Source organism: Brachyhypopomus gauderio, chromosome 18 (assembly GCF_052324685.1).
Source record: "Brachyhypopomus gauderio isolate BG-103 chromosome 18, BGAUD_0.2, whole genome shotgun sequence".
Taxonomy (NCBI): domain Eukaryota; kingdom Metazoa; phylum Chordata; class Actinopteri; order Gymnotiformes; family Hypopomidae; genus Brachyhypopomus; species Brachyhypopomus gauderio.
In genome coordinates, this window is record NC_135228.1 from 1,197,871 (window position 1) to 1,219,404 (window position 21,534).

General features: G+C 49.4%; 2 protein-coding genes and 1 long non-coding RNA gene across 6 annotated transcripts; 1 reads left to right on the forward strand and 2 right to left on the reverse strand.

The window, feature by feature from the left end:
* The first annotated feature begins 2,696 nt into the window (after positions 1-2,696).
* rad23b (RAD23 homolog B, nucleotide excision repair protein) lies at positions 2,697-9,771 on the forward strand. The gene is made up of 10 exons (XM_076980114.1): positions 2,697-2,929; positions 4,778-4,859; positions 5,381-5,460; positions 5,796-5,983; positions 6,661-6,713; positions 7,401-7,528; positions 7,620-7,755; positions 8,117-8,244; positions 8,404-8,559; positions 8,890-9,771. The coding sequence occupies exons 1-10, from the start codon at positions 2,864-2,866 to the stop codon at positions 9,001-9,003; spliced, it is 1,131 nt and encodes a 376-aa protein (XP_076836229.1). The 5' UTR covers positions 2,697-2,863; the 3' UTR covers positions 9,004-9,771.
* LOC143481925 (uncharacterized) lies at positions 9,200-10,593 on the reverse strand. The gene is made up of 2 exons (XR_013122105.1): positions 10,233-10,593; positions 9,200-10,037 (listed from the first exon to the last, which is right to left on the reverse strand). It is a non-coding gene; the product is annotated as an uncharacterized LOC143481925 (long non-coding RNA).
* A 3,071-nt stretch (positions 10,594-13,664) lies between these two features.
* klf4 (Kruppel like factor 4) lies at positions 13,665-18,627 on the reverse strand. 4 transcript variants are annotated; one of them, XM_076979534.1, is made up of 5 exons: positions 18,293-18,626; positions 18,006-18,126; positions 16,464-17,283; positions 16,218-16,379; positions 13,665-14,819 (listed from the first exon to the last, which is right to left on the reverse strand). In XM_076979534.1, exons 1-5 carry the CDS (start codon positions 18,295-18,297, stop codon positions 14,644-14,646), a joined length of 1,284 nt encoding a protein of 427 aa, XP_076835649.1. In that variant the 5' UTR covers positions 18,298-18,626; the 3' UTR covers positions 13,665-14,643. The 4 variants fall into 4 exon arrangements, with proteins under 4 accessions (XP_076835649.1, XP_076835651.1, XP_076835648.1 ...); XM_076979536.1 differs by having other exon boundaries at positions 16,218-16,376; positions 18,293-18,622; XM_076979533.1 differs by having other exon boundaries at positions 16,218-17,283; positions 18,293-18,627.
* Between the last annotated feature and the right edge of the window lie 2,907 nt (positions 18,628-21,534).

The window sequence follows — 21,534 nt, forward strand, 5'->3', positions numbered from 1 at the left end:
GGTCAGGAGCATCGGCGTGCTTTCTGATTGGCTCAGCCTGGAAAAGATGGAACCTGACATGAATGCACTCACCAACAACACTCCTCCCACCAGCTTTTTCAGCTTTTTGTCAGTTGAGGTGGCAGACAGTGATTTGGGCCGCGAGACACCCGTCAGACCTGGGGAAAGCAAAAAAAAACTGTCCTTTGAGGATTGTGGAAAGTCTTGACAGGAGCCACTGGGTTATTGTGGACTCTGGTTTTTCCTGTACATTGACACGTCTCCCCTACGGTCCCGCATGAAACATTTTATGAAACATTTCAGAAAAATGCAGGCATCCCTCTTTGATTCATTTATTCATTATCTAAGCTCAGATGAATTATTCAAGCATTACATCTCATGAATATAAGCATGACCTTTTCATTTCGACTATATTATTACAAGAGTCACAATATTTTTATTCAGTGTGTAATCTGCATTTAGGACAGAGAAAGTGCCCAAGGCTTAAAGAAAAAAAACAGAACTATTGAGAAATAATGCGTTTGGACGGCAAAGCCTGCATTCCACTCATTAGCCCCCCTAACCCTAACCTTATCCCTAACACTGAGAGACGTCCTTGTGCCAGACGTACCCAGACGGTGAAGATGCACACAGTACTGGTCCCACCCTTTCACACAGGTCGGAATGCTGCCGGCTGCACAGCTCAGGCTAATATAAGCATTTTGGGGGCTTGGAGAAGTCTGATTAAGGGATGTAAGCGTTTTCTTGGCTTGGAGAAGCATCTGATTCAGCGATCTAAGCATTTTCGGGGCTTGGAGAAGCGTTTGATTAAGCCATAGGCTGCTTTCGCTTCTACTTCTTTTCTCCCTACTCTCCCACTTCTGTACCGTGCTCAGACGTCTGTACCGTGCTCAGACTTCATCGTGAAACAAGGAGGTCACCTTCCAAAACCACCAACGAGCTCCACGCTCCCTCACTGTCTGGAGGCGGGGCCTCTTTTCTGAAGCGCTTGATTTCATATGTCTAGCATCATCTTTTTAAAATATCTGTGGTGCGTGAGGGATCAGGGAGTAATCTCAGAAACCCGGGACTTCACAGAGGCTGGAAAGCCCTGGAGACGTGACTCAATTTGCCTTCACACTACTGAAGGAATGGCTGATTGGAAATGTGCAGCGTATGTTTAGAACTTGACCAGGCCTGGAGATCGACGTAATCCAGACCCAGAGCGCAACTTCATCCCAACCACCAGACTGACGCACCACACCAAACATCACACTCGCACTACAGTCGGTGCAGACAGTCACAGTCACAGTCAGCTACAGTCAGGTTCACTTTTAGAAGCTTCTGCCATTTTCTCTAAGCTACACAGTTAGGAGGTAGTACATTTATAACAGGCAGGGAACCATTACTATTCATTTACTTAAACAGCATGGTAGAATGTAAACACATCTTGGTTTGTGAATAAAAAGCTATGTAAGAAGATAAAAATTGGAAAACCAGGCCTACCCTTAATAAACACATTTCAGGTTGGTTGCTTAGGTCTGTGTGTTTTATATATGTATATTCATATATGAATGAAGCCGGTGGGTTATCCCTGTGAGGAGTGGTTTGGATTATGACCATGCTGTAGGTGGAGGCCACGGGGTTTCCACTCCTCCATGTACAGGGGCGGAGTTCTCTCTCGCGGGGCAGCTCTCTGTTCATCTTTTATTGAACACTATAAAGAGCCCCTCTGCTGGATAATTCATGGCCTCCTGGCCCTTACGAGAGGTCAGGGCTTGCAGATCTCTGAAGTTCGAAGCTTGTGTTTGGGTTATGGACATGCCAGGAGTGACAAAACGGTGTCACTTTATGCCTTACTGCAGATTGGTTTGGCAAAACTTACATTCCCAATCGGAAGAACGATATGTTTTTTTCCTTGGCTTTAATCTGTGTAAGGCATTTTCTCCAACGTATTGTAACCCACGGCAGCTTCTCCAGGTAGGGGCCTCGGCAGAGATAATGGTGCTGTATCTCCGGTGTTCATTGCTGGCCGGGTTTCAGGGTTCTCTCCAGACCTGCGTCATGTGATCCCAAAGCCGTCTGGCAGCCTTCGCTATTGGCTGACTCCCAGGACCACGGTGACGTACTCAGGAGACTCTTTTAGCTGACTGGGGAACAGTCCTGTTGCTCCACGCCCCGTAAGCCACGCCCCCCTGTGGCTCGTGCACCTGCCGCCTTTTTGTGCACGCTCTTGTTTGCCTGAACAGGCTTTGCTGCAGTAAATACATCGGGGGGAAAACCCACACGGGTGACATGTTTTGCGAGGCTTTCAAAGCACATGCATGTTTAGGCTTTAGAGTTTAGGCTTATTGACTCAAAAGATTAAAGAATGATTTAGCTATTTTTAACTGTACCATTCATTTAAATAAGCTTTAAGTGCTTTAAAGATGTGTTATGTTTATTTTGTTCATACGCATATAAACTGCTGCATGAGTACCTTTGAAAATCTCTGAAAAGGCGTCTGATCCTTCTGAAACATGCTAATGGGGGCATTATTCCATGTAGGTCATGGGTCAGGCTGGCTTTCTATTTTTAGACGGGATTTGAAGTCAATGTGTCCATAAGAACTCCATTTCCCAGTGGTGTCTGCGCTACATTTCTCACGCCCTAGCGCGCAGGCGCACAAACGGCCCCTGCAGCCGGCGCATGCGCAGTCCGACTATATGGGAGGCTGGTTTGTTTATACGCTGAAAAACGGCGAGAGCGTAATGGCGGCCGACAGGCTGTGATGAGCTAGCGAAAACAGCCAGGAATCCAGTCAAACCTTGGGGGGAAAAACACAACCGAGGCGCAACCGGTTCTAGTCTATAATTTTTTTTGTGCGAAACAGCTCACTGCCAAAATGCAGATCACACTGAAAACCCTCCAGCAGCAGACGTTCAAGATCGACATCGACGCGGAGGAGACGGTGAGGCGGCGTGGACGTGCGGGGGGAGCGGGGACAAAAGTTGGGCAGCGCAGCCTGGTAGTTAGCCGGCTAGCCGGAGAGCGCGCGTCCGCGGGGCCCGGGGAGAAGAACCGCATTAAAATGTAAAAAAAATATGATGGTAAAACTTTAGGATAAGTGATTGTGAACGTTTATCGGGGCGGTTGGTGGGCCGGTTCGGCCGGGGGGAAGTTCAGCCGACACGGTAGCGCGGAGGTGCTAGCCAGGCTAGTTAGCACCGCGGCTAACGCGGGTTTGGGCTGCTGCGAGGAGCTCCGGCGGTCGTGTGAGGGTCGGTGCTGTCGCACAGCGTACCCCGCCGAGTAACGACGGTTCCCCGGAGACTTTTGTCCTTTTCCCACCCTGTATCTCAGGTTGTTAACTCTCGTCAATGGGGGTTTGAGGCCGAGCAGCCCCACAGGCCGCGCGGTCCGTCCTCGTGTGTGTGTGAATCACGTACCCGCGGCGGGGTGTCGGACTCTCGGACGCGTCTCTGCGTCTCCGCACGGAGGGTAGCGGCGCGTGTGGCCGTGCGTAGCCGCGCGGCCCACCGCGCTGTCGGGTCGGTCCCGCCGCTCTCTGGGTCACCGGCTAACTCTGCTAACTCATTTCTGTTCCACACACAACTAATGTTTCGCAGATGTGCCACACGAACCCCGCCGTTGTTTTTTCTTCCTTTTTTTCACTCACACACCAGCGACACGGTGTTAATAATTTAGGCTGTTGCTTTTAGAAAACTTCAGCTCCGGTTATCTGGTAAATTAATCTGGGAAGTTCGCCTTGTCAGCCACGGTGATGGAGGTCGCGGTGACTCAGTAGATTTCACCGGCAGGTTTCGTTTTATGACCCTTGGCAGTCGCATATCTGTAGAAAACATAAAGCTATCAAATATTCCGCATATCGCGGTGGTTTTTGTTATATCTACCACGTTAGACACCAAACCCCGTGATCATTTACTAAGTTTATGGCCGTAATTCACAGCTATGTACCTCCAGTGGTGCCTTGTGGGTAACATTCCTGTGTGATGGCTTCTGCTAGTGTTTTAGTTTGCATTGTGCTAAACCACTTTCAAACCTTGACTTTATTTCATGGCCAGAATCTACTCTCAGCCAGGTGAACTGATACTACTGCACTGGGTGGTTGGCCGCGTTCCTAATGTAGGCGGCTCCTCTACATTTCTAGCACTTAATAACGAGCAGGAGAATGTTAGGCCGGGCCTAGTGTGCACACTCGCTCCCTAGCTCCCTCAGCCATGTGGGTTGGAGCGCTGCAGTTTTGACAGCTCAAACTGAAGTAATCTTTCCAGCCTGTCACAGCTTTAGTGAATTATTTTGAGATTCTTTTGCAACACTAGGCTCACAGCGAACATGAATTTTGTTCACTTCTGGCTCTCTTTATTTGCAAAGTGCTTTTTGTAATAGACACGTCCACAAAGCAGCTAGGCAGATGTCTGCACCTAGGAGTAAGCCGAAGCCACCCGTGTGTCTCCACTCCCTGTGTCTGTACAGTGAAGAGAAGAGCACCATGCTAAAGGAAACCCATACTTCTTTGGGTGACACTGGATAGTGGCCTCATGACATGAAATCTCCACAAGTACTCTACGCATGTCGGGCAGACCCCTGGTTGTGTTTCAGATGTAGAGGGTGTTGGATGTGAGAGTGTGATTGGGGGAGGGGTTCGCTAAGTATGCGAGGCAGCTTTAGCACGTGAGGAAGCAGGTGGCGGCCCTCCTCTCTCCGGTTCAGTCTCCGAATGGCCTGTGAGGGACTCGCCGTGGTCTCTGCCTGTGGGTTTGACCGTCCTAACGGCTTGCGATCTTCTCTCATCCAGGTAAAGGCCTTAAAGGAGAAGATTGAGAGCGAGAAGGGGAAGGAGAGCTTTCCGGTGGCTGGCCAGAAGTTGATCTATGCAGGTATGTCCCTTCCGTCCATAACAACCCCAACCGACGCCCCCGCCTTTCTGAACACACCCCCTGAAACTTGCACCTCAAACTCCCACCGTCCGTGTCACCCGTGTTCCCTTGCCCCTCTGACACCCCACCTGTTGCACTCTCCTGCCCTCTATGTCTATTCTGACATCACTCTACACTCCACTGCCCCTCTGACCTATCCTGTGGTGGTTTGGCTGCTCTGTACAAGTGTGATAACCAGGCAGCCCCGTGTTTGGGCAAGGCAGTGATTGGCCGTGTCTGGGGCCTGGCCGTAAGTAGGCCTGGGGCTTAGTCATGGAGTGCAGTATAGTCATGATGCTCTTGTCTGCATTAGAGGGCGTCACCACAACGGCTGAGCCAGGCAGGAGGCAAATTCTGCCTGTTGTGCGCACGTGTTGTCAGCGTGCACACACTCTGTGGTGCGCGCACACACGCAGGGAGATGGGGTTTGCCTGCAGGTCTGTGGGCCAGCTGATAAATGGCGTGTAATTTCTCCCCCACAGGCAAAATTCTTAACGATGACACTGCACTAAAGGAGTACAAGATAGATGAGAAGAACTTTGTGGTCGTCATGGTAGCAAAGGTATGAGAGTACTTTTTTTTTTTTAAGTATTTTCTTGGTGGTTTCCATAGCTAGTCTGTAGCTAATCTTTATTTTGTGTGTGTGAGACACAGACGTATATGATTACCAAACTGGGGGATTTCAGTATAGACAACTAAATTAGACAAATGCAAGTTCCTGAGCAAAGGATTTTGGAATCGATTGAGAACGTTTTGAAAACAGCCGAGCTGAACGTCTGCATGCGTGTTGTGGTTTGTGCTCATCACAGTTCTGTGTGAGTGTTCTGAGGCGTTATGTTACTGTAACGGTGCTTTAACGCAGACGCTCTGCGTACTGAACGTTTGTCGCCTCGTTAGCCTAAAGCACCTGCAGCTGCCACGCCCCCAACCCCCGCCGCCACGGCGACCAGCACTACAACTCCCACCGCCCCCTCGTCTGCCTCTGCCGCGGCCAGCCAGCCTCCCGCGGAGAGCGCCCCGAAGGAGGAGCAGGCCGAGGAGAAGACCCCTACCAGCGCCGCACCCACCTCCACCACGCCCACCAGGTACCCGCCGCACCGCCCGCACCTGACCAGCAGAGGGCACTCCCACCGCTAGGGCCCCTCTGCGCGCGAATCGTAAAGTAGGCTAATTGTTTTTATTAAAGCGCATTAACTGCTGTGAAGAAAGGGATAAACGATGGACGAATGGAGTGGTATAACAAAGCAGAGGTAGCTTAGCTTCCGTGGGTGATACACTCTGAGGAGACGAGACGTGGGACCTACCACATAGGACTGCATGCATCAAAGAACAGTACTGATGTCATCCTCAAGGTGGCGCTTTATTAACGTTGTAATGCAAGCCCAGCATTGCCCTGGCTAGGAAGATTTAGAAGAGTACCCTCTCCATTACAATTGAGTTGCCATATACCTTTAACATATTGTTTAGTCATGCATTTTCATAACGTGAGCAGAGCCACACGCACTCCTTAAACTGTGTGGCGCTGCAGTGCCGTCGAAGAGGGGGTTTAAGGAGTGTGTTGGTACAGCTCTGGGGTGTAGGAACACAGGGGAAGTGTATCTGGTTTAACGTCACAACACTGGTTAAATCCTCCCACCCCACTGGGTTTACTGGTGCGCTCCTCCGTGTCACTACACTGCAGTGGTGCAGACTGGGACCAGTGCTGTGTGTTTGGAGGTGAGACTGGTCTGCACCTAAATGTGTTCTGTTGTTGTTTCTGCAGATCCGCTGCCCTCACAAACATGAACATATTCGATGAGGCCACGTCTGCTCTTGGTAATCCACTCTTCTGTGTGGCATCTATTTAAAAATAATTCCCCTAAAATATGTGTAGGCTCATGTGGGTAGTGATAACTAGAGATTTACTGCAGACACTGTAGGTTACTGTAACACTTGACCAACCCCTTTACCAGAAATCCTATTTTTACTTTATTAAATATATAAATAAATGCGGTCACTCTTCTCCTGTCTGTCTCCCTCCCTCCTTCACTCTCCCTCCTTCACACTCCATCCCTCCCTCCTTCACACTCCATCCCTCCCTCCTTCACACTCCATCCCTCCCTCCTTCACACTATCCCTCCCTCCTTCACTCACTCCCTCCTTCACACTCCATCCCTCCCTCCTTCACACTATCCCTCCCTCCTTCACTCTCTCACCCTCCCTCCCTCCTTCACTCTCTCACCCTCCCTCCCTCCTTCACTCTCTCACCCTCCCTCCCTCCTTCACTCTCTCTTCCTCCTTCACTCTCTTCCTCCTTCACTCTCCCTCCTTCACTCTCCCTCCTTCACTCTCCCTCCTTCACTCTCCCTCCTTCACTCACTCACTCCTTCACTCCCTCCCTCCTTCACTCCCTCCCTCCTTCACTCCCTCCCTCACTCCCTCCCTCACTCACTCACTCCTTCACTCTCTCTCCCTTCCTCCTCCTCTCTCCCCATCTCCTTCATCCTCCCATCGCGGGTGCAGTCACAGGCCAGTCGTATGAGAACATGGTGACGGAGATCATGTTGATGGGCTACGAGCGGGAGCAGGTGGTGGCCGCCCTGCGCGCCAGCTTCAACAACCCGGACCGCGCCGTCGAATACCTGCTCACGGTGAGAGAGGAGGGAGAGACCAAGCAACGCAGGTCTCCTTGAAGTGCTTTGAGCGGTTATGTGTTAGTGTGTCTGTCTTTGTGTCTTGTAGGGCATCCCTATTGAGAGTGAGGGCAGTGCAGGTGGTGCTGATCCAGTGGTTCCAGCAGGGGGCGCCCCGGCAGCCTCCACTGGCCTCACCTCACCCTCCAGCACGGCCCCCACGCAGCCCAGCTCCGGCTCTGCTGGTGAGACCCAGAGACACAGACGGGCCTGCACGCACCCACAGCGTGGCCAGCTTACGTTTTGATGATTATTGTTTAATTATGCGTGCCCTGGGTAGCGCCCCCCGGGTACATGCATTTGAACCCATGAAGTTGGTGTATGTGATGGGGACAATGACTGCTCCTCTGTAGCTTGGGTGAAGGAGGTAGGGCAGGAGGGATGAGAACATGAGTGATCTGGGTGGGGAAAAATGACTATTACCTGTGACAGGAGTTACCCCAGGACCATGTGTACGTTTAGCCTTGTCCGAGTAGGGCTTATGACACGTGTGTGTGTGTGTGTGTGTGTGTGTGCGTGTGTGTGTGTGTGTGTGCGCGCACGCAGCAAACCCTCTGGAGTTCCTGAGGAACCAGCCGCAGTTTCTCCAGATGAGGCAGATCATACAGCAGAACCCCTCACTGCTACCAGCCCTGCTCCAACAGATCGGTAGGGAGAACCCCCAGCTACTGCAGGTATGCACACACACACACACACACACACAGCAGAACCCCTCACTGCTACCAGCCCCACTCTGATAGAACAGCAGGGTGTACCACCAGCTACTGCAGCCTCACACACACACACACACCGGTCCAACACTGGCTCAGTACCGTCTCATGTTTCTCCATCAGCAAATCAGCAGCCACCAGGAGCAGTTCATCCAGATGCTTAACGAGCCTGCCCAGGAGGCAGGGCAGGGTGGGGGCGGCGGCAGTGTGGCCGAGGCTGGAGGCGGGCACATGAACTACATCCAGGTCACGCCCCAGGAAAAGGAAGCCATTGAGCGGGTGAGTGGTGATGTTTTGGGGCGTCTTTGACTTTAGATGTTATAGTCTTAGTTCTAACTTGGTTCTTAGTTCTAATCTTAAGTTCAACTGTAAGTTTAACAGCATCCCAGATTTCATTAGTATGTCCATGGTGTACAGTTCTGCTAATCACACCTGACATTGGGGTTTTTGTGTCTATTGGAGGTGTGTGTGTGTGTGTGTGTGTGTGTGTGTGTGTGTGTGTGTGTGTGTGTGTGTGTGTGTGTGTGTGTGTGTGTGTGTGTGTGTGTGTGGTAGCTGGATGAAGCTAACCTTGTCTCTTCCATGCGTGTTCCTCTGTCCTGCGTGCAGCTAAAGGCCTTGGGTTTCCCAGAAGGACTAGTTATCCAGGCCTACTTCGCCTGCGAGAAGAACGAGAACTTGGCCGCTAACTTCCTTTTACAACAGAACTTCGACGATGACTAAACGGAGACGTAGTCGTGCTGATTTACACCCCTCAACCCCCCACCCCCACCCCCCAAACACTTTTATTTTTCCTCTCTCTTGATCATATTGGGGAAAAGGAGAGATGATAAAATGATTTACATGCATACATACAAGCAGTCATGGCTTCTTTTGAAAAAATTTTTTTCTCTGGGGTTTTTTTTTTTTTTTTGGTCCCTTGTTTTCCTGACAGTTGCCGCTACTCTTGACACACTGGACGACAACATCAGCGTCTGCTCTGTAAACGTGCATTTGTGCTCTCTCCTGATAGGAGGGTTAAGTACATGTCCACTAGCCCCGCCCCTACATCTCCCCTCCCTTCTGCTTCTTGGTTTTTGTTTTTTGGTTTTTTTTTTTTTTTTACATCAATAAACATTTTTTTTTGTGGGTGGGTTGTTTTTCTTTTTTTTGTTTGTTTGTTTTTCCATTGCAAAGAAATGAATGCTGATAAACAGTTTGAATGCCAAGGTATTGTTTTCAGATTGGGTGGGAAGATTTGTTAAACAATCCAGTCAATGTTCATGTTAACACAGTTTAATTTTCTCTCACCTGGACAACACGGGAATATTTCTCACCTCACACCTCCAGCTCTCTTAATGTTTCTCTCTCTCACGACTGACCAGTTGAGGGATTTCAAAACACTTTAAACTGCAGTTTTAAAAGACAGTAAAAGATTTTTAAAGCAGCAAGAGTGCTATGTTACCATTTCTATTTTTGTTTTATTAAAAACAATAAAAGAAAAAGCAGTCAGCTCTGGTTGTAGTGAATGGGCCAAGCAGACGGGTCCCAGGGTGGAGTCTTGGGAGAGGGCGGAGTCTCGGGTGTGGGTGGGCAGAGTCTTTAGGAGTGGGCAGGTTGTTGAACTATGGCCAGGCCATGCCGTGGGGGAGGGCGTCTCCTGTGCCGGATGTGCCGCTATGTCTCTAGGTGTTGCCATGCTCTGGGGTGGCAAGTGGAGCTTGCAGACTGGATCTTGGTACCTCTGCTCCATATGAGGTCCAGCCCCTGCACGATGACTTGATTGTATGAGGGAGAAAAATAGGGTTATTTATTCAACAAGACTTTTAATTTCCTGCATTTACAGGGAACTCTCCTCGTAGTCTTCAACACGGACCACATTCAGATACTCTGCCGCAGGCTCTAATCTTTGTATGCATGTGTGAGTGTTTGAGTGTGTGTTTGTGTGCGTTAATAAATACACAGACGCGCACCTATCCAGAACAGGTCGTTCTTTAAAGAGGCCGCTGGAAACATGGTGTAACTAGAACACATGCCAGTCGTCCTGCCAAGATTTTCCTAAGCGCAGCTGGAACACATCTATTGAGTCCAACTGTATTCACCCGCAGCCACTGTTATAGCAACACCTGTGCACGTGCTCAAGCGCGCGATTACCCGAGCAGCCAATCGTGTGGCAGCAACACAAGCCCACACGTGCGAAGAGCTGCAGGTAAACGCTAAACGTCATAATGGGGGAGAAACGTCACGTGGTACGGCTGATGTACGTTTCCACGTCATAATGGGGTAGAAACGTCACGTGGTACGGCTGATGCTCTCTGAATTTCTCAGAAACAGATCAGGCCCAGCAGGCATTTCAACGTTGAATCGACGTCGAATTTGATGGTTGAATCAACGTTGGATTATGTGTCGATTTTGAAAGGTGATTCAACGTTGATAAGCCAACGTCGTTTCAACGTCATACATTCAACCTTGAATAAACCATAAAATTCACGTTCATGATGTTCAAAATTGCATGGGAGAGAGGAAAAAACAACTGTAGGCCTATGCCACAATGAAAAAAGAACAATTTTATTTATTTTTTTATTCTCTCTGTAAAATTAATCTCGGAGAACCACCACACAACCTCAGTCACGGCGTCTGGGAATCGAACCCACGACCCTCCGGTCTCAAGACCAGTTCTCTAACCGCCAGGCCACGACTGCCCTGCCCTAAACCTGTTGATTTGTCATTGTGAAGTTTTGTTTCTGCCTCAAAACATTTCAAACTGTTTCATTGCTTGATGTTGTCTTCCTGGTTAATACCTGCCTGTTTTTGACGACGTTTTTGGACGAATTAATAAATAAATAAAAATTATATTATTATTATTATTATTATTACTACTACTACTACTAAGAATAATTAATACCTCTTTCATAACCCTCAGCCAATGCCAAAGAGATGTTTGTACTTTTTTTATTGTATGTGTTTTTTGAACTTGAAATGGTAATACAAAGGCAGGTTGAAGATATTACGTTGATTCACCGTTAATAGTTCAACGTTTGCGCAACCATTTAATATTCAACGTTGATTCACCGTTAATAGTTCAACGTTTGCGCAACCATTTAACATTAAACGTTGATTCAACGTTGTTTCAACGTTGAAACAACAACGGACAGTATTTCAACTATATTTCAACCACATTTCAACGTTGAAGGTCGGTCGTGTGCCAGCTGGGGGGCTTTGCGCAGACCGTTGCTTAAACACCTTGAGACGTAAGAGGATATGTAGACTGGACTGAACCTGTAGACAGGAAGGCTGTGGAAACTCGTATAACGGGGGGTTTGGGTTACTGTAGCTACTTCCTGCAGAGGTGAGCACCGTCAGATGCGTCGAACCTCGTTGGACTACAACATCGGCTTCTGCTTTTGTCAGTAAAGCGCAGGACCTTTACGATCTGATGATGGCTATACATGTTATGATCATTCTACAGTACACTATGTCACAATCTCCGGATCAAAAGATTATATTGCTATTATATTATATTGCTGAAGTTATTTAAAATTGACAGATTCTAGGGAGTATAAATATATAAACTTTATAGCTATACTGTACTTATTTATTCGTCGACGTTTTCCCCATGATTATGAAATATTCTGCAGATGGCGCTGTTGACTGCTCATGAATGCTTAGTTAATTCTCAGGATGAGTCTGTTACAAGCGAATATAATTTATATCTTTTCTAATAGGAACATACTCTGCCCGCTAAATTGTACTATTCCAACTGCTGTTTAAGTTGGAGGAAAGATTGAAAGTAACCCAAATGGTACCTGTTTGACGAGAGGGTGCCTGGGCCTACTGTTTAAGATGTGCACGTGTGGGGTGTTGAGTCCCTCTCACGTTCACAAGAAACTATCAGATTCCCGTACATGAGAAACTCTATCAGATTCACATTCATAAGAAGCGAGATCACATTCACGTTAATAAGAAACTCTATCAGATTCACATTCATAAAAAGTGCTATCAGATTTGTGCTGAAGCTCTTCCTACCAAAGGCTCCATAACCCAAAGTTACAGCCATCAGACGTTTGGTTATACGGCGCAAGGCATCGATTCCCAGTTTTATTTCGTGTTGAACATTTTATCATGTCAGGTAATTAAAGCCAGAAGACGTGTTCACATGCGGTGTGGGACAGCCGTTTCCCCGAATTGCACCGATCTGGCCCCGATTACGCGCGTCCCTCTCCTCCCCACTGTCCCAGTCCAACAGCTGAAGGGTGTTCATCAAATACCAAACCCCAGCAAATTAGAGACTGTTAACGAACACATTTGGCATCGCCTGCCGATAAAAACACACACAAATCAGAAAGCGAAGCAGTCAAACTTCACTCTGAACGGGAAACCAGCGCGCTAGGCCGCAGCGACCGAAAAGGCGCGCGGAGGAGGGCGGCGCGCGCGGAAGCGGGGCGCGCGGGTCGGGTGTCAGCAGGTTGCTCCCCCGCGCGCGCACCTCTCGCGTGTCAGGTGAGAGGGATGGTAGCGTAGCAACGGGACACGTTAGAAGCGCCCTTTTCTCCCCCGTCCTCCCTCCTCCCTGGTGGGAACCCTGTCTGGTGTCGCCCCGGGCCGCCGTCTCCCATTCAGCGCCAGGGCGTGATTGTCCGTCGCGGTTTTGAGCTTTATCCTGTTTTAAACGTGTTTACCCCCACCCTCCACCTCCCATTTTTTGTGTCTCGTTGCAGTTATTTAAATTGAACACAAATATTCGTGTTAAGTGCATATAGCCACGGGACACATATATATGTGTAATTCATAAAACACAAACATGGGTCGACAGCAGGGCCCCCTACCCTGTGTCTCCGTGTGGAGAAGACCTGGTGTGATCAGATGTCATAAACTAAAACATCTTTTTTTGTCTGTACAGCAGCCGAAATCATATTTGAATATTCACTTTTAAAAGTTAAACACCATCTTTAGCCACCAAGGGTTGTCGGACGTGGGGACAGTGACACGTTCAACTGATCATGGAGAAATAGTAAAATAGGCGTGAAGTACAAACATCCGTCCACGTGTAGGACGTAATTACAGCTACGTGAAAAAGGAAACAGCTTAGTAGTAGTAGTAAAATAATAATAAGCAGTAATAAAATACGCCCACGGTACATTATGCAAGCTGCAGTTCGTCTGGAATTTAATATAAAAGTCGGTTCTATATAAGATCCGCAAGTTTTACTCCTGATAAACTGATAAATACAGCGCAAGTTCGTTTTGATACTGGTGATGAGAACCATGTGGAAATTCTGGCTCATCTTTGATGAACATGAACATTTGAAGGTTGCATCAGGCATTGCGCACTGCTCATTAATGTGTTATACGTTATCACACAGATCAGAGGACAACACGAAAACATTGTTGAAGGCTCATCTGAAATGTTTTTAAATCCGTTTATGCAGTATTGGATTCATACATAAAATACAAAAACTTGAGAAAAAATATTTACAAATATACAAAACTTAAGATTATATTACATTAATTTGACTATAAACAAAAAAATCTTTGTTCAGAGTACTTTTTTTTTTGCTTTCTTAAAAAAATATGAAATATGTCTTATTTATATATCAAAATTATTGCACCCAAGAGCCACAGTGCAGATGAGATTGCCATCACCACGGAGAAGCGTCACCACGGAGAAGCGTCACCACGGAGAAGCGTCACCACGGAGAAGTGCCAAATGTCCCCTGAATTCCAGCCTGCCGTGTGGAAGAAAAGGTTCCCAAGAAATGCACACATTCCATCTGTCTGCTTTCCTCTTTGGTACCTTTAAAAAAAACACCTGGGTATACTCAGCACCATCCTGCAACAAACTTTATAAATTACTTTGTACCTGAAATTAATGGCTTAAAAGAGTAATATAAAAATATATTCATACGATAGAACAGTGTAGTGTGTGTTTTTTCCCCTCTTTCTCTTTAACGCCTGCTGATTCGAAAGCTTTTTTCTTTCGGTCGAGTGTTAACACACGTCATTCTCATATTGATCCCAGATATCCCTGATTTTTACATGATTCCAGTCTGAGTTTATACCGTCCCTTTTGTTCCAGTAACTCCCTCCGCGAGCTGGCGTCTTATATGGACGGCCTCTCCGCGTCCTCGTTAAGTCGGAAGACAATGACAATAGCAACATTGAACAAAATGGCTTAAACAAATACCAAAAACAGAAGTACGGTTGGAGCCTGGAGGGTGTGAGGCGCCTGGGGGGGGGGGGGGGGGGGGGGGGGCTGTCCTTGCCGTGGAGGACACAGCTCGTCGTAGAGCGCTCATCTCGCCGTCTCTTGTTTGAAGGCATTGCGTGGTTTGGACACACACACATACACACACACACTCGCACAGGGAGTTCGTGGCAGCTGTGCTTATAGGTGGCGTTTCATGTGCAGGGCAAGGTGGTCGGAGCGGGAGAACGCCCGGTCGCATTTCTGGCACTGGAACGGCCGGTGGCCCGTGTGCTTCCGATAGTGCCGGGTCAGCTCGTCCGATCGCGCAAACTTCCAACCGCATCCGTCCCAGTCACAGTGGTAGGGCTTCTCCCCTACAGACACACACACACACACACACACACAGACAGGGATAATTGTTAACATTTCACCCCCGAGTTGTAACAAGAAGCGCAAAAATCGCAATGGTAGAGCAAGAACAGGGTGGGGGGATGGAAACTCAACAATACAGACTGGCCAATCCGGTCGCTCGGGGACCAGCGAGGACAAGAGAGCGAGTAAACCAATCATGTCTGCGGTTTTATTTGAGCAGGGATCACCGTCGACCTTCTGTCTAAACGACGGCTAAAGCCACCTGCCAACTGCTCCCCCTTAGATCCCTCGTTTCTCCAAAAACAGTAGAATAATTTATCAGCGGGCGGAAACCCCGGGCTTAACTTTGGGCTCGGGTGGAGGGGTACCACACCGCATGTTGTACACGCTCACTTGTACGAAAGTTGGTGAGAAAGCAGCAATCTGTAACACACGAAATGGCGTCTGAAGCTCAGATGCGCAGTGGACTGAGGGTGACCGAGGTGAGGGGCTACGTCAGCGCCGACATCCGAGGGGAGGGGTAGAGCTCGAGAGATGTGAACAGGTCGGGGGTGCAGCTCGGACCTGTGTGTGTGTGTGTGTGTTTTCAGCACTGACCTGTGTGTGTGTGTGTGTGTGTGTGAGAGAGAGAGTGTGTGATCAAGCACTGACCTGTGTGTGTGTGTGATCAAGCACTGACCTGTGTGTGTGTGTGTGTGTGTGTGTGTGTGTGTGTGTGTGTGTGTGTGTGTGTGTGTGTGTGTGTGTGTGAGATCAGGCGCTGACGTGGTGTGTGTGTGAGTATTTTTGGGTGCGGACCTGCGTATATGGGTTGGGATGCTGACCTGCGTGCATGTGTGATTGGGTGACGAACTGCATGTGTGTGATCAGGCATCAACCTCTGTGTGTGTGTTCAGGTGCTGAACAGTGTGTGTGTGTGTTTGGGTGCTGACCTGCATGCGTTTGTGTGTGTGTTTGTCATTGGGCACTGACTTTTGTGTGTGTACTGCATGTCTGTGTTTTGGCCCTGACCGTGACGTGTGTGTGTGTATGTGTGTGTGTGTGATGGGACACTGGCGTGTGTGTGAGTGTCTTCAGGCCCTGACCTGCGTGTATGTGTGTGACGGGACTCTAATGCGCGCATGCATGTGTTTGTGTGTGATAGGATACCAATGTGTATGTTTGGGCCCACGTGTGTGTGTGTGTGTGTGTGTGTGTGTGTGTGTGTGTGTGTGTGTGTGTGACAGGACACTGACGTGTGAATGTCTTTGGGCCCCCCACATGCGTGTGAGGCGGGACACTGACCTGTGTGTGTGTGTGTGTGTGTGTGTGTGTGTGTGTGTGTGTGTGTGTGTGTGTGACAGGACACTGACCTGTGTGTGTGTGTGTGTGTGTGTGTGTGTGTGTGACGGGACACTGACCTGTGTGTGTTCGATGGTGCGCTTTCAGGTGCGAGCTCTTCGTGTACGTTTTCCCGCAGCCGGCGTAGTCACAGGTGTGCGTGGCCACTCTCTTCCTGGGCCAGGAACGACGGCCGCGCTTCGGCTTGGTCTCCTCCGGGAGCCCCTCGGACATCATCTCTGCTGGACGAGAGGGACATGTCAGCGCCACCGTGAAAGACGTGCCCGGGACTGTCCGTCCGTGGCAGCGCGAGGCGCGCGACTGACCTACTGACTGGTAGGGCGCGGCGGACGGTGGAGGGAAGGACGAGTAGCCGGAAGGGGCGGCGAAGCCCTGGACCATGGGGAGAGGACCCAGCGCTTGAGAGGCGGAGCTGTGGTGCTCGTCCGGAGAGAGGGCGGAGCTGGGGGCGTGGCCGGCCCCGATGCCGCTCCTCCCGGCGGGGAAGGGGTGAGGCTCCGCACCCTGGGGGCCGGCGCACTTGCTCGGGCACTCCTGTTTTATCCTGTGGCAGGCGAACATCAGCGTGGGGTCCGACGCGACTCCCGCCTTGCTGACCGTCACGCCCTGGCTGTAGTCCGCCGCGTGCATAGTGGTCCGCACCACGAACTTGCCGTGGAGGCCCGCGGGGGGCTGCAGGTAGGCGGAGTCAAGTTCCGGCCTCATCAGCTCCGCCACGAAGCCCCCCGACGGGGAGACGTCGTTGAGGTCCGGCAGGTAGAGCATGTCGTTAGCCGCCGGACCCTGAGGAGAGGGCAGCGGGTAGGAGTAAGGTCCTGGGGAGGCGGGAGGCGGCCTGGAGCTGACCCCCATAGATGCCGCCTCCTCTGGCTGGGGTAGGTGGCTCTGCGGCTGGGGTAGGTGGCTCTGCTGTTGTTGTTGTTGTTGTTGTTGTTGTTGTTGTTGTTGCTGCTGCTGCTGCTGTTGTTGCTGCTGCATGCTGTTGGACAGGATGAAGTCGTAGTCGAGCAGGTCGAGCTCCTCAGGCTCTCTCTTGGCCATGGTTAAGAGGACAGCGTGGTCAGACTCCGCTCCCCCAGATGGGACACACGAACGCTTCATATGGGACAACTCCTCTTTCCATCTCTTAGTCCAGGAGAGAGAGAGAGAGAGAGGGGGGGGGGGGGGGGAGAGAGGAGAGAGAGGTGAATAACCACACAAACATTACACATGAATGGAGAGATTTCTTTCATCTTCTAAACGAAGGTACAAACTGGTTCTAACGAGACTAAACTCACACTGAAATGAATACATTAAGAGCCAGGTTGTCAGAAAAATAAGTTTGGTCAAATCATGCGGGGGGGGGGGGGGGAATTTAAATCACATCTCAGCCTCGTGTAGTAAATGGACGCCCATAAGAGTGATTTTCTCCAAAACGACATACCCTTGAACATTTCGTCAACAGAAATTCCCACTCATTATAAGTCATTAAGTGTTCTCATTAACAGCCTTGTTTACTGACACTTGTTACGCAAGACCGTGCTAAGAAAATAAGAAAAACCAGCATCACGGTGTACGAGGCTGACAATAGAACAGGTCAACTAATATTTCTAACAGAATAAGAAGCCCCTGTCCGACCAAGATCCGGCCGTCATTCCTTCGCTCTGAGGCTGAGGCGAAGCCCTTTAAGCTGCTCTTCCGCGCGGCGCGGTGCACGCCCCGAGCGCGAGAGCCTGCACCGCGGGCACACGCTATACGACACAGCCGCGCCGCCGACACGGCACGCGCGGGGTTCGGTCGGAGATCCGAGGACGAGTGCGAGCACCGCGCACGGGCAGGGCGGGGGGCGCGCCTGTGGTTCAACTCACTAAATGAGACGGTCCTTGTCCCGCGGGTTTTTTCTGGACCGCCGCGCCGCTGGAGAAGGTGGATATGGACGGGAGGAGCGGCCCGTTTAGAGCCATGCTTTCAAAATCACTGGGTGGTTGCCTGAGAATGACGAGGCAAAAATAAAAAATTATAAGAGAATAATAAAAAAATAATAATGTGAAAAAACAACATATAAATCGTGAAATACACATAAAATTAAGATATCGCTTCCAAAACATTTGCTTGTCAAGAGAGAAAATCCGGACTATCTATGAACAATACGCACCTCATCAATGAAGAAACGGGTCCTCTGGTTCTGATTCGTCCCACAAAAAAGCCGAAAACGTCTTCAGAGTCGCCCGTGGTCAACGCGCCTAAAGCGGCTCCAGGTGGAAGGATCCGCGGAGCGACTTAAACTTGTGCCCGTGCCATGCCCGCGAGGCGGCCGGTGTGACCATGGGACAGGCGGGTCGGTGTGGCGGGCGCTGGGTGCGGGTTAGGCGGGGATTCCCTCCGCTCCGTGCGCCGCTGCTGTCATCCAGGGACCTGCGGGGTTTGAAGGCTGCGCACACACTGATTTGACAGAGTCGGTCAGGGCTTCCCTTCTACCTCTTAAACCCCGGACACGCCTAATGTTGCGCGGCAACCGCGGGGAGAGAGAGAAAAAACACAAGAGCCGGTGTGACGAAAAGAGGGAGGGAAAGAGAGGGAAAAAAAAGAAAGAGAGAGAGAAAAAAAAAGTTGGCAGGCGGCCGACGAAAGGAGCCTGCCTGTGTTTACCCACACAACACACGGCGATAGCAACAAGCCCGCCGCGCTCCACGCACGCCAAGTGCGACACATCCGGATCCGCGTTGATGTCGATATCCCCAAAACAGCGGGCAGAATAGGGGGGAAATACTTCGTTTTTAAAAGTGTTTGGGATTTTCCCAGCCATCTTGTGGCTTTAAAAAAGCGGGTTGGGAGAATTAAGTGTGATGGCTGACGACTGAGGCGTCGTGTTAAGAGAAGTCTCCGTTTGTAAATGGTGACGGGGATTCACTCTTCGGTAAAGGCCACGGACGGTTCACCTTCCGAGTTAATTGACGAGGCCGGTTTCCTAAAGCCTTCAGACACCTGTCACTTCCGTTTATCGGGGGGGTGTGTAGCCTCGAATTTGGCACACGGCTACTACGAATTGACCTCAGTGTTTACATAGTGAAAGTTACACCCTCACAAATGGCCTTCTGCCAGAAGCGTGAGGCGTGTCTGTGAGTGAGGTAAAACGCAGTTTTAACACTGTTGCACAAAACAATGGCTCGTTGTAAGGTAGTAGGTTTTGCGTCGTAAGAAAGGAAGCGTCGCCCGTCACTCCACTATTTAGCTATTCATTCATTTATCCCACTGATTCATTCATGCGGTATTCTGACAGGTTAACCATTCATTTCCAAATTATGGGCACAACTTCATTGAACCAGTTCACCCTGGCGTCGTAGGTCGTGTCAGACACGTTTTTTCTTGGTCAGTTCTCATCATTTGGACTAGACTGTGCGCTACCACTGGAACCTGCACGTTGCAACATGTAAACGTAATTAAGAGTGTAGGTTTCGATGACTTCGTTATTACGGCTTTGATTGGCCTAATTGACTATGCACTGATAGGGCAAGCCAAATTACGACAGACAAATGTGGCCAGGCCAGATTAAATATTTACAGTTATCACCGAGAATTCTTCATGGGACGCTTTTAAGGCATCTCTGTGCTTCCTGCTGACGCCCCGCGTGGGTCTAAAGCACTCAGTCAGTAATCTACAGGGTAATTATTAGCAGAGTGTCTGTTCATTAAAGCCCATCTGATATCACTCAGAAGGAATTCTATTAGACGACTGTACAAATTCTACTATCATCAGTTACTGGATTCCTTGAATCTGTAGTATTACCAAACTCTGAATGAATAAAGAGTATGATCGGTTCTAATTCAATACCAGCCTCCCCACACACACAATCAATCATTTCATGAGTATCTTGTCACCAAACAGAATGGTAACTGTTGCCAGTTTGACAGTTTTTTAAATCAATCTGCTTCAGATGTAGGACGCCTGCACAACACCATCAGAGAACGTTCCAGAACCCAAGACCAAAGCGATGAAGACGCAGATTAAACTTCGACTCCTGGGCTGGAATTCACCAAGCTGTGCTGGGCCTCTGGTCTGGGATCAGATTCCTGCCCTTGTTTACGATGATGATGATCATAAAACCTGCTCCCCCGTCAGCTGTTCTGATCCTTTGCGCACTGTGTATACTGGCTCCAGACTGAGCGAGCTTCAATAGTCAATCTCCACTTAATATGTTATTTAGTTTGAAAACTGGCCAAGATGAACAATATGGTTGCCATCTACCTACCATCTGTAGGAATGATAAAATACACCAGGAATATGTGCTATACGTTTATTTAGAGGACTGAAATGTAGGCACAGAGAGCCTCTAAGCGGTTCTGATTCACCAGCGTCTCACGGTATGCTATTGTCCACAGGTTGTAATCTGTAGGCCTGTTCTGAAGCGTCTGGCATTGCTGGTGCAGAGTGATTGTTTTTGAAGAGGGTTGAGCTCTGTTTGCAGAGGTATCAAGCCCAATATAAACGTATTTCTGCATCAGAAAACCCCGGAGTGCTGTCTCTCTGTCTCTCTCTCTGTCTCTCTCTCTGTCTCTCTCTCTGTCTCTCACTCTCTTTCTAACTCTCCTTTTTCCTCTCCCTCTTTTTCTCTCAGTCTCTGTCGCCGTCCACCATCTCTGTGTGTATGTGTGTGTGTGTGTGTATGTGTGTGTGTGTATGTGCGTGTGCGTGTGGAGAGCAAACACAGTTTTGTGACGATCCTGTTGCATCAGGATCTTGTCCGTTTGACTCAGTCAATAAAGCCTTTCCTTTCCTTCCTGAATATGCTTACATGTCCGTGTCCTACTAACCACACACACACACACACACACACACACACACACACACACACACACACACACACACACACACACACACACACACACACACACACACACACACACACACACACAAAGCAGTGGGAACCAGTGAGACTGCGGTGTTGGACTATGATTATGATTGTTTGGCTAGTTGAGTGAGTGATTCAAGTTTACTGTGGAAAGGTGCTCATTGGCTCTTTTCTGCATGGGCTTTCTCAGGGCGAGTTTTTGAGCAGGTCCAGGTCCGGGCGAGATTCTGACGCCGGTCCGGGCGAGTTTCCGCGCTGGTCTGGAAAGGTTCTGTGCTGGTCCGGAGAGGTTGCTGTTTCTTCCCAGGCCTTCACCCAATGCTTAAAGGGCTGGATTCAACCCATTCAAACTCTTTGTAATGTAAAACAATGGCTTTGTGTCATCAGCCCTAAATGCTGTATTACATGTCAACTCTGAGTTTCATAGCCAAACAAAAGAATCGGAAAGAAAGAAGGAAAGAGACAAAAACCGAAAGCCACACTTGTTATTTCAGAATGTTGTGATGACTCTCAGGGACATCGTTTCCTTACAGAACAGATCTCAGAAC